Source organism: Anticarsia gemmatalis, chromosome 7, assembly GCF_050436995.1.
Source record: "Anticarsia gemmatalis isolate Benzon Research Colony breed Stoneville strain chromosome 7, ilAntGemm2 primary, whole genome shotgun sequence".
NCBI lineage: Eukaryota > Metazoa > Arthropoda > Insecta > Lepidoptera > Erebidae > Anticarsia > Anticarsia gemmatalis.
In genome coordinates, this window is record NC_134751.1 from 8,411,444 (window position 1) to 8,425,436 (window position 13,993).

At 33.9% G+C, this 13,993-nt stretch overlaps 2 protein-coding genes across 6 annotated transcripts in view; both read right to left on the reverse strand.

Moving 5' to 3' along the window:
- The window catches only part of rdgA (retinal degeneration A), a 117,556-nt gene extending 114,535 nt beyond the window's left edge, over nt 1-3,021 (reverse strand). For 3 of the 5 annotated variants that reach the window (XM_076116892.1, XM_076116891.1, XM_076116888.1), the window contains exon 1: nt 2,869-2,994. Coding sequence is in view for 1 of the 5 variants with exons in the window: in XM_076116894.1 (XP_075973009.1) it covers nt 2,515-2,577; nt 2,869-2,969 (164 nt within the window). In the remaining 4 variants the exon portion in view is untranslated. Of the gene's footprint in view, nt 1-2,514; nt 2,578-2,868 lie in introns of those variants that run through there. The other 2 variants (XM_076116894.1, XM_076116890.1) reach the window with 2 other exon arrangements.
- Nucleotides 3,022-8,606: 5,585 nt separating this feature from the next.
- egh (beta-1,4-mannosyltransferase egh) lies at nt 8,607-13,804 on the reverse strand. The gene is made up of 3 exons (XM_076116896.1): nt 13,546-13,804; nt 12,323-13,127; nt 8,607-12,131 (listed from the first exon to the last, which is right to left on the reverse strand). Exons 2-3 carry the CDS (start codon nt 13,124-13,126, stop codon nt 11,559-11,561), a joined length of 1,377 nt encoding a protein of 458 aa, XP_075973011.1. The 5' UTR covers nt 13,127; nt 13,546-13,804; the 3' UTR covers nt 8,607-11,558.
- Between the last annotated feature and the right edge of the window lie 189 nt (nt 13,805-13,993).

The following is a 13,993-nucleotide window of genomic DNA, read 5'->3' on the forward strand; positions in this document are numbered from 1 at the left end:
TTTAACTTTATAATAAATATTTATTACAATGTACTTATGTAAATGTAACATTAGGATCGTAACTGCCCATTACATAGTAAACTTCATAACTTTTCATATCACCTGTACATCCTCTACCACCAAGCATAAGCCGGATTCGTTAAAAAAGTAAACACTGATTATTATGCCGCCTACTTATTTGGAAACAGATTCTTACCATCTTTTTTAAATTAACTAGAAGCAAGGCGTAGAAAAAAGATAAGAATAATCTGTATGATGATAAAAATTGTTGTTTAAGTAAAAATCATGATTCTGCATTAGTAACTAAAAGCATAAAACTGAAACCCTACTGAGCCGTCTCGCATAAAGTTCCACTTAGCGCAACTTGCATGCAACGGTCCCCCGCTACTTTACCTGTGTCGCATTGTAGAAAACCACTAACTACACGTTATGACTTCATCCCCTACAGTTGCCGGCTTCTTAGACTTTAGTCTCTTAGGCTTACCGTTTCGACTTTGTAAGGTTAAGCTATTTAATATTTTTTTTAAAACTATTACTGAGCAGTTATAGTTGGCACCTCCCACGCAAGTTGTCGCAAGTTCGAATCCGAGGCAACACACCAATGACTTTTAGAAGTTACTAGCTGACCCGGCAACTTCGCTTGCGTCACATAAAGAGAGATTGGGTCACTATTCTCCCCGTTTTAGTAACATTTTTTATTGCTACTCTGCTCCTATTGGTCGTAGCGTAATGATAGCTTATAACCTTCCTCGATAAATGGACTATCTAACACCGAAATAATTTTTCAAATCGGACCAGTAGTTCCTGAGATTAGCGCGTTCAAACAAACAAACAAACAAACAAACTCTTCAGCTTTATAATATTAGTATAGATTAGTATAGATGTGTGTATTAGAAATTATTATCACATGCTGAATGGGTTGAATTTATTTTTTACTGGGCAAGAGTCTTCTCACGCAGTGAGAGAGGAAATAGGCCTTGAGTCCACCACGGTGGCCAGTGCGAATAGAGAACGTTGCATGCCGCCATGTTAAGTTTCATCACTATGTTTCCTTTACCGTTGGAACAGGTGATTATTATTTATAACACCCACATATCTTCGAAAAGATATTGTTGTGTTATTGCTTCGGGTTCGAACCGTCGACAACTTACGTGCATGCTTAGATCACTCAGCTATCAATGCTTGTTTATAACTTGTTAATAATATTTATTTCGTGCCTTAACGTATGGAACATAAATGACTTTCAATTTTTAGAATAGAAGTGCCAGTTTTGGTTAGCTGATAGATTCAGGCTAATGATTTAATTGCTCTTCCATACTTCAAACTAATCTTGCCGTATTATGGAACCAGTGTGTGCAAGTTTGCTTAGATCATCGTCATCATAATTGATATAAGGACGAGGTCTGTCTGTTACGATAGTTTTAACCCCATATACCTTGTATATTTACAACTAGCTGACCTGCGCAACTTCGCTTGCGTCACATAAGAGAGAATGGGTCAAAATTTTCCCCGTTTTTGTAACATTTTTCCCTGTTACTCTGCTCCTATTAGTCGTAGCGTGATGATATATAGCCTATAGCCTTCCTCGATAAATGGGCTATCTAACACTGAAAGAATTTTTCAAATCGGACCAGTAGTTCCCGAGATTAGCGCGTTCAAACAAACAAACAAACAAACAAACAAACAAACTCTTCAGCTTTATAATATTAGGATAGATATATTAATTACTAGCTGACCCGCGCAACTTCGCTTGCGTCACATAAGAGAGAATGCGTCAAAATTTTCCCCGTTTTTGTAACATTTTTTTACTGCTGCTCTGCTCCTATTGGTCGTAGCTTGATGATATATAGCCTATAGCCTTCCTCGATAAATGGGCTATCTAAAACTGAAAGATTTTTTTAAATCGAACCAGTAGTTCCTGAGATTAGCGCGTTCAAACAAACAAACAAACAAACAAACTCTTCAGCTTTATAATATTAGTATAGATTTATTTATAAATTCTCGCCTGTTAGACCGACAGATGTAGGCCCAAAACACGAAATACACAACCTTTTCGTCAATTTTAGTCCTATGTAATAGGGTACGAGCCCATTGCTATATGTCTATCTAGTAACATTCGACAACCTGTATTTTAACTTAATTAAGTATTAGTAGACTAAGTATATGCTTGAATTTCAAAAGTAAGTTTTGATAAAATATGTATTACGAAGCACATAAAACATTCAAACATATTCCGCTAACTTATGTTTCCAACGACTGTTTTCATTTTCACACGTCGACAAACAGTCATTAAAACACAAATGACGTTGCAACACACACATTGTGAAGTGGTTCCGTGCATTTAGCTTCGCCATGCATGAATAATCAGGAATGTGAATGAATGAAATGAATGATGCAGGCGTTGCAAGCTGGAGGGGTGCGTTCTCTGTCTACGTCACAGTGTGATGAGGGCAGGGACAGGGCATGACGCCACAGGCTCGCCGCTAGGTCAGTCCGTGCACTGAGGTAACTCACGTTTGTCTTATGACGTCACTCGGGAAATGAACACGGCAGCCCAGTTTGGGATCAATGGCCAATCTACAAAATAGAAACATCCAATTCATAACGTTATCGCACTTTTCAAGTGCTGTATTGAAATTTGTTTTAGTTTACATTCAAATTCAAGAGTTGGATTTTGCACTAACATTGAAAACATATTATTTTACACTCTTATAGAAGTAGTTAGGTTTTATGACAATGAAACGATTAAATTGAAATGATGTAAAAATCTAGCTTTTCACAAAAATCCATCTGTTCTAGCTTTTCCACTTTTGAAGAACAAAATTCGAGCTTTCTGGCCTGTCTAGCGAGATATGATCAGTCACGTACCCATCGTCTCCATTCTGATTAGCCACGTCAGCGGCATCAGCCTCCTCCTCCACACCATTGCAATGTTCCACCACCACTTCGGGAACCTCACTCATGACCATCGAGCACTGCACTAGCCCGAACAAGTCACCCGGACGAGCCTCTACGAAACAATATCGCAGACTACCAGTTCGCCCTTGGTAAAAGATTACCATAAGTACAAGTACTATTATTAAATTAAGCGCGGGTAACTTACAGACAACATCTATTTTACTAATAGTAAAATCGTTACAGGAATAAAACTTGTACATTGGCTACAATTTATTTAAAAAGCATATGAAGTTATCGTACCAAAGGGGCTCTGTTTAGAATTAGTGTTATTTATGTGTGAGATAGTATGAGCGTGCTGCACTTGTAAAGAAGTTACTGTCTATTTTACTTATTAAGAGTATCCGAATGTTGATTTTACAAAGATCAACATATAAAACTTAGAAGTCAAATTGATCTAAATCGACTTCACAGTGGTGACCATCAAAACTTAAAAAAATATCAGGTAACGCCGTAGGTCTTAACTAGTGAATCATTATTATAAGCATGCGCGGTGGATGGCAAACGGGTCACGAACGCATAGTTAAGGCTTCGGCAAAGTAATCCCTTTAAAGAGTAGTTTTTCTGTCGTATTCAGAAAAAATAATCACGTTGTAGTTAGCAAGACATAATTAACGTAACGTATTCAATAACATTTCGCTATTGGCAGAAAGTGCCAATTTTCTTTAAACCCTGCTGTTTTCGAAATAATCTCGAATAATATTAACTGATCTTAATTATCTCTTAACGTTAATCTATTAGTATTGGCAAAATATTTCACTAACAGAATGACATAATGACAGCTTGAACTTACTATCGTACCAAGATTGACCCCTATCATGTACCTAGTAGGTAGTTATTAGTAGGCTATAACTATACGCCTGATATAGGTAATGTCACATTTAAGAAATCTGGCTGACACCGCAGCTTTCTTTAAATTAGATGTCAATAAATATGTCATTAATGTTATGTAATTTGTAACAATTACTTTAAAGTATGTGCTAAATAATAAAACTAAGCATTTTATCAAATGTCGTTTGAACAGAAATTCACATCATCTGACCTAATTGACTGATGTTTCAAGATCCTGACTTAGCAACAAATAACATTTCGTTTACTACAACTACCATCCAGGCGTAGCTGTTACGAGTGGCGTTATTTAATTTCAGCAACAGCACTTTGATGTGGTTGCTCCTAGTTTTCCCGCCGTTCACAAAGTCTACGCCGAAAACCTTTGTGCATAACATAGGTCCATACTGCAGCTTGCTAAATCCTTAATAGCTTTGGGGTTGTCCATTAATCACGTGATCTTTTTTTAGCATTTTTTAACCCCCCCTCCCCCATTGGTGATACGTAGTGAGGTTTAAGACCACCACCCCTCCCCCTTCTCAACATCACGTGTATTTTTAGTACCTACAACGAATCTTAAAATTTTCTGAATATTATCTTAATTTAAATACAGGTATAAACTATAATCTTATTTTATTCTGAAATTAAGGACCATAATAAAAATGTCTACACCAGGTTGCAAGTTTTTTTTTATTGTCATAACAATAATAATAAACGAAGAGTTTAATCATAGGAAAAACATGTATTGTACTAGTATATAAATATATTTAATGTATATTGTCCTCGGACCACGGATTAGCAAGACATTCTTCAACACTAACAACTGTTACTGGATATTCTACACGCCGCGCCGTGCCGCTTAATATTTGTTTAAAAATCGCGCGTTAGACGAAAAAATAAATACACGAGATATCTTACTACACCCCCCCCTCCCCCTTGTGTTATTTTTGTGATTTTTATCAAACCACTCCCCCCCCCCCTTTCAAGCCTCACGTGATTAATGGACAACCCCTTTAGGAATTCTCTTAGATATACAAACCACTACACAAGGTTTATGAGTCACACTCTATATTTCTATAGTGTAACCTCCCTAAAAATATTTTTTTAATTTGTTTCCATCATCTCTTAACGAAATAAAGTTATCTGGAACCACTATTAAAAAGCCAATTTTTACCTCAATTTTGTGAAAACAGATGGCGATCAGCACTAAATAATAAAAAGACACAACTTTCAACAGTAATAAGACATTTTGTTGTACGGCAGCTCTCTTATGAAAGAACCACTACAGCATCTAACGACCTCTACATACTTGCATAGCTGCGCCATCGTCTCTCCTGGACTCAGTGTTCTGAAAATATAGAAATATAATGCTCATAGCTACAGGACAGATATTTTTGGTACGTATTCGGTTATTTGTTTATTTATTAACTTGACTGATGCAATTTTGTGACGCACGCGCCATTTTATGTACTTACGTTTTCAAAGTAATTGTTAAGGAGAGAATTAAAAAAAATGGTATATATGTCTCAACTTTGCACTATCTTCAAAGAAGTGCTCCATTAATTTCCTGACACATAGAACAAATAAAATAAGCTGTTCCATCAATCTGAACGGTCGGTTGTCCATAAACTTTTAATAGATTGGCTTCGATCGTTCCAGTACTTACCGTAATAGCCTTGTGATTGTTTGCTCGCATACGGTATCTATTGGCGCAAGTCACGGTAAGTTCTACCATAAAATTGCTATGGAGAAATATTATTCTCGCAGGCACTAAACTACAACTAATTTCTCCTGGGACGTGCGCTTAGATACGACGGTTTATTACCTAATTTCAAATACCTGTTGCCTTTTTCTTTTAAAATGTACATGTTAAGTAGATAAATTGTATAATGTAATACTTTCTACCGGTTTGACTTTAAATTGGTTTAAAGAAAATGTTTAATTGACCGGAAAATTGTTAACTCCTTAACTAAATATACCTATACTTTCAAGGGCAGGTACCTAAGACAACAAAGATTGTACCTCAATTGGCAGCGGCGTCTTGTGTTGTGATTATTTCGTTACTAGCTGACCCGTGCGGCTCTGCTCGCGTGAATGATTTTTTTTTACTTATACAAAACTTAATTATTCCTTAACAACAAAATATGCTTTTTTTCACGAAAAATATTCTCAAAATTATTTATATCTCATACAACTCGCACTAAAGCATATCCGCCATTAAAACTGTTGCCATGACAACGGAATTTTGTTAATTCAATGTCATTATAATGTTGATTATTCGCGACTTCGGTAGCAAAACCTGAATTTTCCCGGGAAATGCGTCATTTTCCCGGGGTAAAAAGTAGCCTATGTCCTTTCTCGGGTATTAAACTATCTCCATACCAAATTTCATGCAAATTGGTTCAGTAGTTTAGGCGTGATTGAGTAGCAGACAGACAGACAGACAGACAGACAGACAGACAGAGTTACTTTCGCATTTATAATATTAGTATGGATAAAAACGAAAGAATTAAAATAATGTACTGAAAATGCAACATGCTTTACTTACTATCATTATATTTCTACATGATGGGATTAGGAGACAAAATAAAGGTTCATAAATTAGGATATCTCGCCACCCTTTATCGATTTCATAAATATGCATGTACAGTGATATGATAGATACTATTGCACTTCACAGTAGAAAAAGCCCTCACAAGTACATATGCTTGTAAAGTACCTCATTTCTCATGACACGTAAGTGTATTACTTATCTTTTGGGCAACATAAATTTAACATTTATTTCTTACTAGCTGACCCACGCAACTTCGCTTGCGTCCAATAAGAGAGAATGGGTGAAATTTTTCCCTGTTTTTGTAACATTAATTACTGTAACTCTGCTCCTTTTGGTCGTAGCGGGATGATATATAGCCTATGTCCTTTCTCGGGTATCAAAATATCTCCATACCAAATTTCATGCAAATTGGTTCAGTAGTTTAGGCGTGATTGAGTAGCAGACAGACAGACAGACAGACAGACAGAGTTACTTTCGCATTTATAATATTCGTATGGATTAGTATGGATTTATCTATTATAATTACAAGACGTCAAGTAGAAATATCAATCGTCGCCTAGATCGGCTATACCAAGGTATTAACCATATTCAAAATGGTTTTATTATTCTTAAACTACCTATCTTTGTGCAAAATTTTATACAAATCACTACAGTAGTTGAGGTATGAAGAAGAGACAGATACGCAGTTACAGCATTGATATTAATTGAATTTAAGTAGGGATGAAATTAAAATCGTTAAGTGGTACCTAAGTACCTATGTTGATTCATATCAAACTTACATTATCGTATTACTTTACATGTTACAACCTTCACGGCCCAGCAGTTAAGGTTTGGAGGTCGTAGGTTCGATTCCCACAAATAAATATTTGTGTGATTTATAGATAGTTATTTAGCGTTATTTGTTTGTTTGTCAAAGTCCATGTAACACAAGAGCAATTACATAATTCTCAGTGCAGGTGTCGTCACAGAAGTATAAGTAGTTATTCCCTATAAAAACTGAAAAACTACATACGTATACAGCATCACGTAGGCACAATTTAATAATCAAGAGAAGACAAGTCAACAGCCATGTAAGTAAGTACAATTAAATAATCTCATAAGTAGTTGACAATCTATTTCCTAAGCAGGCGTACAACTTTCTATCAGTCAAATCATTGTATAGACAGCGCTGATAACGTGTAGAGCATCCGTGATAATTGTTAATAGGGGCTCAAACAAAGATAAGATACGAAACGCGGTTAGATGCATTATAGACTGTTGAGTGATTTGAACAGATACCGATGCATAAGCAATTACGTATCTTGGATGCGTAGATATTTGATTTATTACAAAAGGACTTTATGGAGGCTTTATTTAATTATTGGACTGCCTGTGTGAGGCGGTCGGTATTTGACACGACTGCAAATCACGTCCCCGGGTTCGATTTCCATGTGGGACAAACTGCTATTGCCCATTTTCTAATTTGTATTACGGTACGGTACGGTATATAAAAAGGTACCAACATATTATATATTATCCGGATCCGGAGTAATTCGGAATTTGGTAACGTGCCCGGTATATAACAATAGGCTCACCCCCTAACATTGTAAATCGCGGCTATATTTCATACATTTTCTGTTATAACAGGCGTGATATTAGTATGTGTGTAGGTATGGCTAATTTAATAATTTAAAACTAAAATCGGTTATAATTAATAAAATAAACTGTTGTGTAAAGTTAGACGTTACTTACTTCATTTTTGACTTTAACTTCTTTACTTTTCTTCATAACACAAGTTATGAAAATGTAAGAACACAAATATTACAATAATATCTATTATGATTGCGCAATTTTATATTCGGCAGAAGTTTAAGGAAACTTATATCTTATTGCTCCTAATCAATATTGTGCAATATTCTTAGCTTTAGGGAATAGGTTGGCGACATATTCTCAAAAAAAATGCGCCAGTACCAATCACTCGTATGGAGATTTCTTGTTCTTACAACATGCCTTGCTGTATAAGGCTATTCAACGCATGCTATACTGTACCTTGTACGACTGTTTATTCTATGCTATGACAAAGGAACTATAATAAATATGCGTAATTATAGTGGAAACCTACGTAACGTACTAACATAAACAACACGTGAGTAGGTACTTGAGGAAAACAGGAAATAAATGTTTTAAAATTTTTCCTAACACCACTTTGTCATCTATACTAATATTATTATTCCATAAAAAAAATATCAGCAGGTTGATAGTGAAGGGAAGGAAAATAAAACAATTCAAGTAAATGTGAAATACAAAACATCTGAATGCTTGAATTTATTTTACTCATCTAGATAGGTACTAGGTAATCACTTTAATATGTACATAAATGTACCTACAAATAATAATATTCAATATTCATTTAACTCAAAAAAAACACAACACTATAGCCAATCAATCATTAATCATCAATCATCATTAACGAAAAATACAAAAACACCAATTATTTCAGATCGGATTTGTAGAAATATATCTACTTGTGACCAATATTAATACCACAATACCTATGGATCACGTAAAATAAACCTTTAATAACAAGTCAGCGTTTACTTGATCTAAATGAACTAGATAATGTCTTTTGTCATGTACTGGTATGATAATTAACAAAGGTAATTGTGTAATTAAATACTTAGATGATGGGTTGAACAGAGTTGAACCATGACCTTTCTCTTATATGAAACAAAGTAGATACAGACCCCAATTAACACTGGTAGTCGCTTAATTATCTACATTACTACACATTACAACTAGTTTTTTTATTCATAAATATTTACATGACTAGTCAGACATGGTACTTTAATTTTAAGCAATAATTTAACGATATTGATATTCATTTTGACGACAAAAACTTAAAATTTACTGGACAGAATACTGCATGCTAAGGTATCTTGCCAACACTTAAAAATGTAGGCTAACAGAACTTGAGGATTACATAATAATATAACTAACAATATTAATTTGGTAATTCTTTCTTGCTGTAAGAAGCAAGTTCTCAATCATTATTATTAGGACCTGGAGATTTGTACATTATTTTTGTAAATTCCTAAAATATTCAATCACGATCTTAGGCATTTGTAGATCCAGCAGGGATGGGCGTCTCAAGCCCAAAACACGCGAGTGAAGCTCATAGCAAAATAACTTTTCAGCATCAAAACCTTTGAAACAATAAGCTGGGTCCACCAATGATGTGAGATACAACAAATCAATTTATGAGACTGTGTAATATTTATCCATCATAAAACGATTTAGAGGATCCTATAGCCTACATTATATAATAATGAGTATCATTAATTAAAGTAAATCTAAATAGTTTACGATGCAAACAAGACAAAAAAAAATAAACATGTAAGATTTAAAACAGTTGTTCTTATTTTTTTTAAAACACCAATGACCTAACTATGTACATTCGTCGGGACCAGGCGCGAACCTAATTTCTAATTTAAGGTAGTGGCGACGATGCTAATTCGCATCGACATAAAAATTCACTATCGAGGAGATGCCTCAAAAAGTTTAAATACTTACAGACAGGTCATCTACTGTCGACTCATTGTGACAAATACGACAAATTTTCATTAAGTATGGGTGTACCCATACAACCAGTGAAAATCCCCAGTTAATATATATGACAAATAATATTGTAGCTTAAAGCAGATGTCACATTATATTGTGGTTATTGATTCTATTAAGAAGCCGACACTTTGCTGATCGAAATAACAGTTCGCAACACAACATTACACATACAATTTGGTTTTCCTTTGATTCGAGCTGGCCAATATCATAATTATATAATAAGGCAGACGGATGCCGCTAGCAATAAAAATATACACAATGACGCAACTTTCCTCTTACAACAATACAGTAGTGTAACATAGTATGTATTTAAGTACAACAAGAAAAGACTGTTGCAATTGAACCTATTTATAACGTAATTGCAAGGAAATAAAACTGATTATGAAGAAATTCTGTACACAAAGCAGATTTATATTATCAATTTCCTGACTTTGATATAAATATAAAATTCTACTTTAGTGAGATTTCATGTACTTACCTATCTGAAGCATTATGTTTAATGTAGGTACTTCAAATAACAATATCGAAGTACAGCCTCTTAACACAGATAATAATCTGTACTCATAGAGTGGACTTAAAACAATATATTCATGATTAAATAGATATACAAAGTCAAGAAAACTGGCCTACAAACAACACTTCACATACAGTCATACATTGAGGTACTATTCTACCTGACATCTCTGTAAATACGAATTTACAAGTTGTTTAATTAATTAGTATTATAAGACATACAATAATCACTAACAGCCTTAATGCACATTAACAGTAATTGTAATAAAACTATGCCTAAATGCTTTATGTACAGATCTTCCAAGAAAACAAGTCTACTTATTTGATTTTACAATTGAAATTTCAATTTGAAATATAATAATGAAACTTGACACAATTTTATCTGCAAACATAAACAGGTTATGATTAATAGTAATAGGATATTATTGATTATGCAAACATTGACAAACTGAATTGATAAGGCAAGCACTGCATAATGACAAATATTTATGTGTACATACAGTGCATAGATAGGATTTTTTTGTGTCTATATAATGTAGCTGTATATAATGGTTCTTGGTCCAAAATTACAAACATGTTGCTTATTCTTTATAATTTGTCAGAAATATAGCAGTAGGCAATGCAGTTCATGGATTTGATTGTATGTAAGAAAACTCTGCCACAAAACCATGTATGTCTACCTCTTGCTGGTACCTGCAGTACTAACTGAAACTATTACATAAGTAGTAAAAGGCAATTTTTGTAGAAGATTCAATATAAAAAAAAATATTCAGAATGAGACAACAAGGCATCCAAAAATAAATTCAGTGTTTGTAGATATATAATTTCGAAACTATATTTCCTTATATATCAACACTGTACTTAATAAAATAAATTAAAAAACGATTGCTTATTCACACTTATTAAATTTATCATTTTAATAATTTCCTAAGAAAGGAGCACACTGACTCACAGCTCAAAGCAATATCTGTGAAAATCATCACAACAAATGACTCACCAGGATATCATTTCACTTCACAGTAAGTGCAAGATAAGTTCAATAAGTATTTGTGCACTTACTATCTTAAAACAAGTCAAACTTTTAAATGATATGAAATATTTTAATTGAGAATCACACAGTCACTGGAATCCTAATTTCCTTGTTCACTATATAAAATTTGTGCTTTTTTCCTAACACTCCCCAAATGACAGCAACATTTTCAATAATAATGTTAAAAGGAATAGTTGCCAATGCTCCACCAATAAGCAATAAGAATTTGATTGGTCCAAATCTATGAATAGGGAATGATTTGATGACACCAAAAACATACATGTAAATATTGACAGCACCTATGAATCCACATACTAAGTCCAAGTAATGTGGACAAGGAATAGGGCATACAGCAGCCAGAAAAACATTGCTGGTTGAAAATGGCAAGGTTACCCATGAATAACAAGATATTGCAAGAAAAATCTTATTCATAACCGGTATTTGTTTTGAGTGTACTACCAGAAGTATTCCTTGAATCCACCTCTTCCTTTGCTGCATAAAGTCCCATAATGAGAAAGGAGATTTCTCCCACATCTCACCTTCCACAAAATTAAAAGTATAGCCTTCTGTGTAAGCTTTCATTGCAAAATAACAATCTTCTGCCACAGATCCATCAAGTCCATTATCAAAAGAGACTTTTTTTTCAGCACTTACCTGCAAATAACACATTTTTAAAAATCTAAATTTCTATTGCATGCATAGATAGCCTTAACACAATGGAATAGACATTAACTTTAAAATTCTTTTAGATATGCAAAATTCTTTTTATCTTATTCAATTGCTTTGTAATCTACTGCTAAACAAGGAGCAAATATAAACAATAGCAAATTATAAGGTTAACTTACTTGTGTCACTACGTAAGATCCTTTCCAACTGAAAAGTGGCTTGTGAAATAGATAAAACTGTAGCCTTAGTTTACCCATATCATCTGAAACTCGGAAGCTATCTGCAAGTGTAGTCAACCAGTTCACTATGTTCTCATTGGCATATGTAATCAGTCCTTGTCCAAATTGATGTTGCCCATCCAACACAAAATTAAGTATACCTCTCACACAGTTTTCAGTCAACAATGTCTCCTCATCCAAATGCACAATCCAGTCATTGTCAGCAAGAATATTCACATTATCTTCCAAACAATATTGCAATGCTCTTGATTTGAATAAAGCACCCGTTTTAGTCTTATACTCTGGTGGCACAACCACTTCTCTTACTCGTCTGTGCTTGGGTAAATTAATGGCTTTATCAGTAACAACTTCAATCATGAAGTTTTCCACTCCAACAGTACTACACATATTCATATTTCTTGTAACATTGTCTCTCACTAGTTTGGGAAAGTCTCCTCTTGTAACTACTCTGATACAAATAAAAGGTGCAAGTAGAGGTGACCCTTTTAGTTTTACTTTTCCTGGGAAAGCATTAAAAAGTGTCAGACCCGCAAAATTGCACAAGACTTGAGGTATAGTTAATAAAGTAAAAAGTCTTAATGCATACAAAATTAGTGCACCGTAAATTCCATATCTTTCCCATGGGTCAATATATTCCTTCTCTTTTTCATCTAAATTTATAGCTCCAGCAAATACAAGGAACAGAAATATGAATGATATAAAAAATGTACAATGCATCAAATGCTTTACTCTTCCTCTTAGCATTCTGAAAAAAAAAACAAAAATTAATAATTCTTATCAAATTTGTTTCAATCATGGTACCTTGTATAAAATTTATTTGTTGTAGATTGTTATAGGTATTATGATATAATAATAATTAAAACAACCAAGATTCACACATCATAATAATATCATACAATTACAACAGAAGATAAATACTAAAGACGATTAAGATTGAACAATTCTCTATACTTGGGTTTATCCAAAATACATTTTCCTTAAAGGAAGTAAGTATTAAAAAAAACGGTGATGTGCTACTGATGGTATTTTCCAAATAAAAATGCTAGCGGTTAGATCGCACATAGCAGTAGAAATAAAGGCTATTCCCATTCAAGTCAACCTTCAATTTTTTATTTTCATTACTGAAACCATACATCATTTTATGGAATAATGATGATACTTACCTTGAATCTCGTGAATTATCTAAGTAAAACAAACGTCACTACAACTGAAAAATCGCGCTTAATAATTCACCAAGAGAAAGCAAAATGAATATTGAAAAAATATGAAGAACATTAAAGTAACTACCTACACAAATAAGTTAACGTTAAAGCTATTTAAAAAATTACAAACACGCCCAACATTTACCCCAGCTTTTGACAAACACGGTTTTGTCTTCGGTTGACACACAATGTCAATCGATGATATCAGAGAATGAATGATGAATGAATGAAATTAATACGGTACGCCTTCAAACCATTTCACGCAGTGCAATTTATATCACTCCTAAATAATTGAATTTTACAAAAACGTACACATTACAGATAAGGCAATCCTTTAATTAAGTGCGTTGAGGGCAGCCTCACAGGTAACAGGGCAGATGGTTACGAGTAGCGAGTACATCACCAAGAT

Excerpts from the sequence above, each read along its gene's own strand:
- egh (XM_076116896.1), bottom strand. The coding sequence starts at position 13,126 with ATGCTAAGAGGAAGAGTAAAGCATTTGATGCATTGTACATTTTTTATA. Across the intron at positions 12,132-12,322 it reads GATCTTACGTAGTGACACAA|GTAAGTGCTGAAAAAAAAGT; the intron begins GTAAGTTAACCT and ends TGTTATTTGCAG.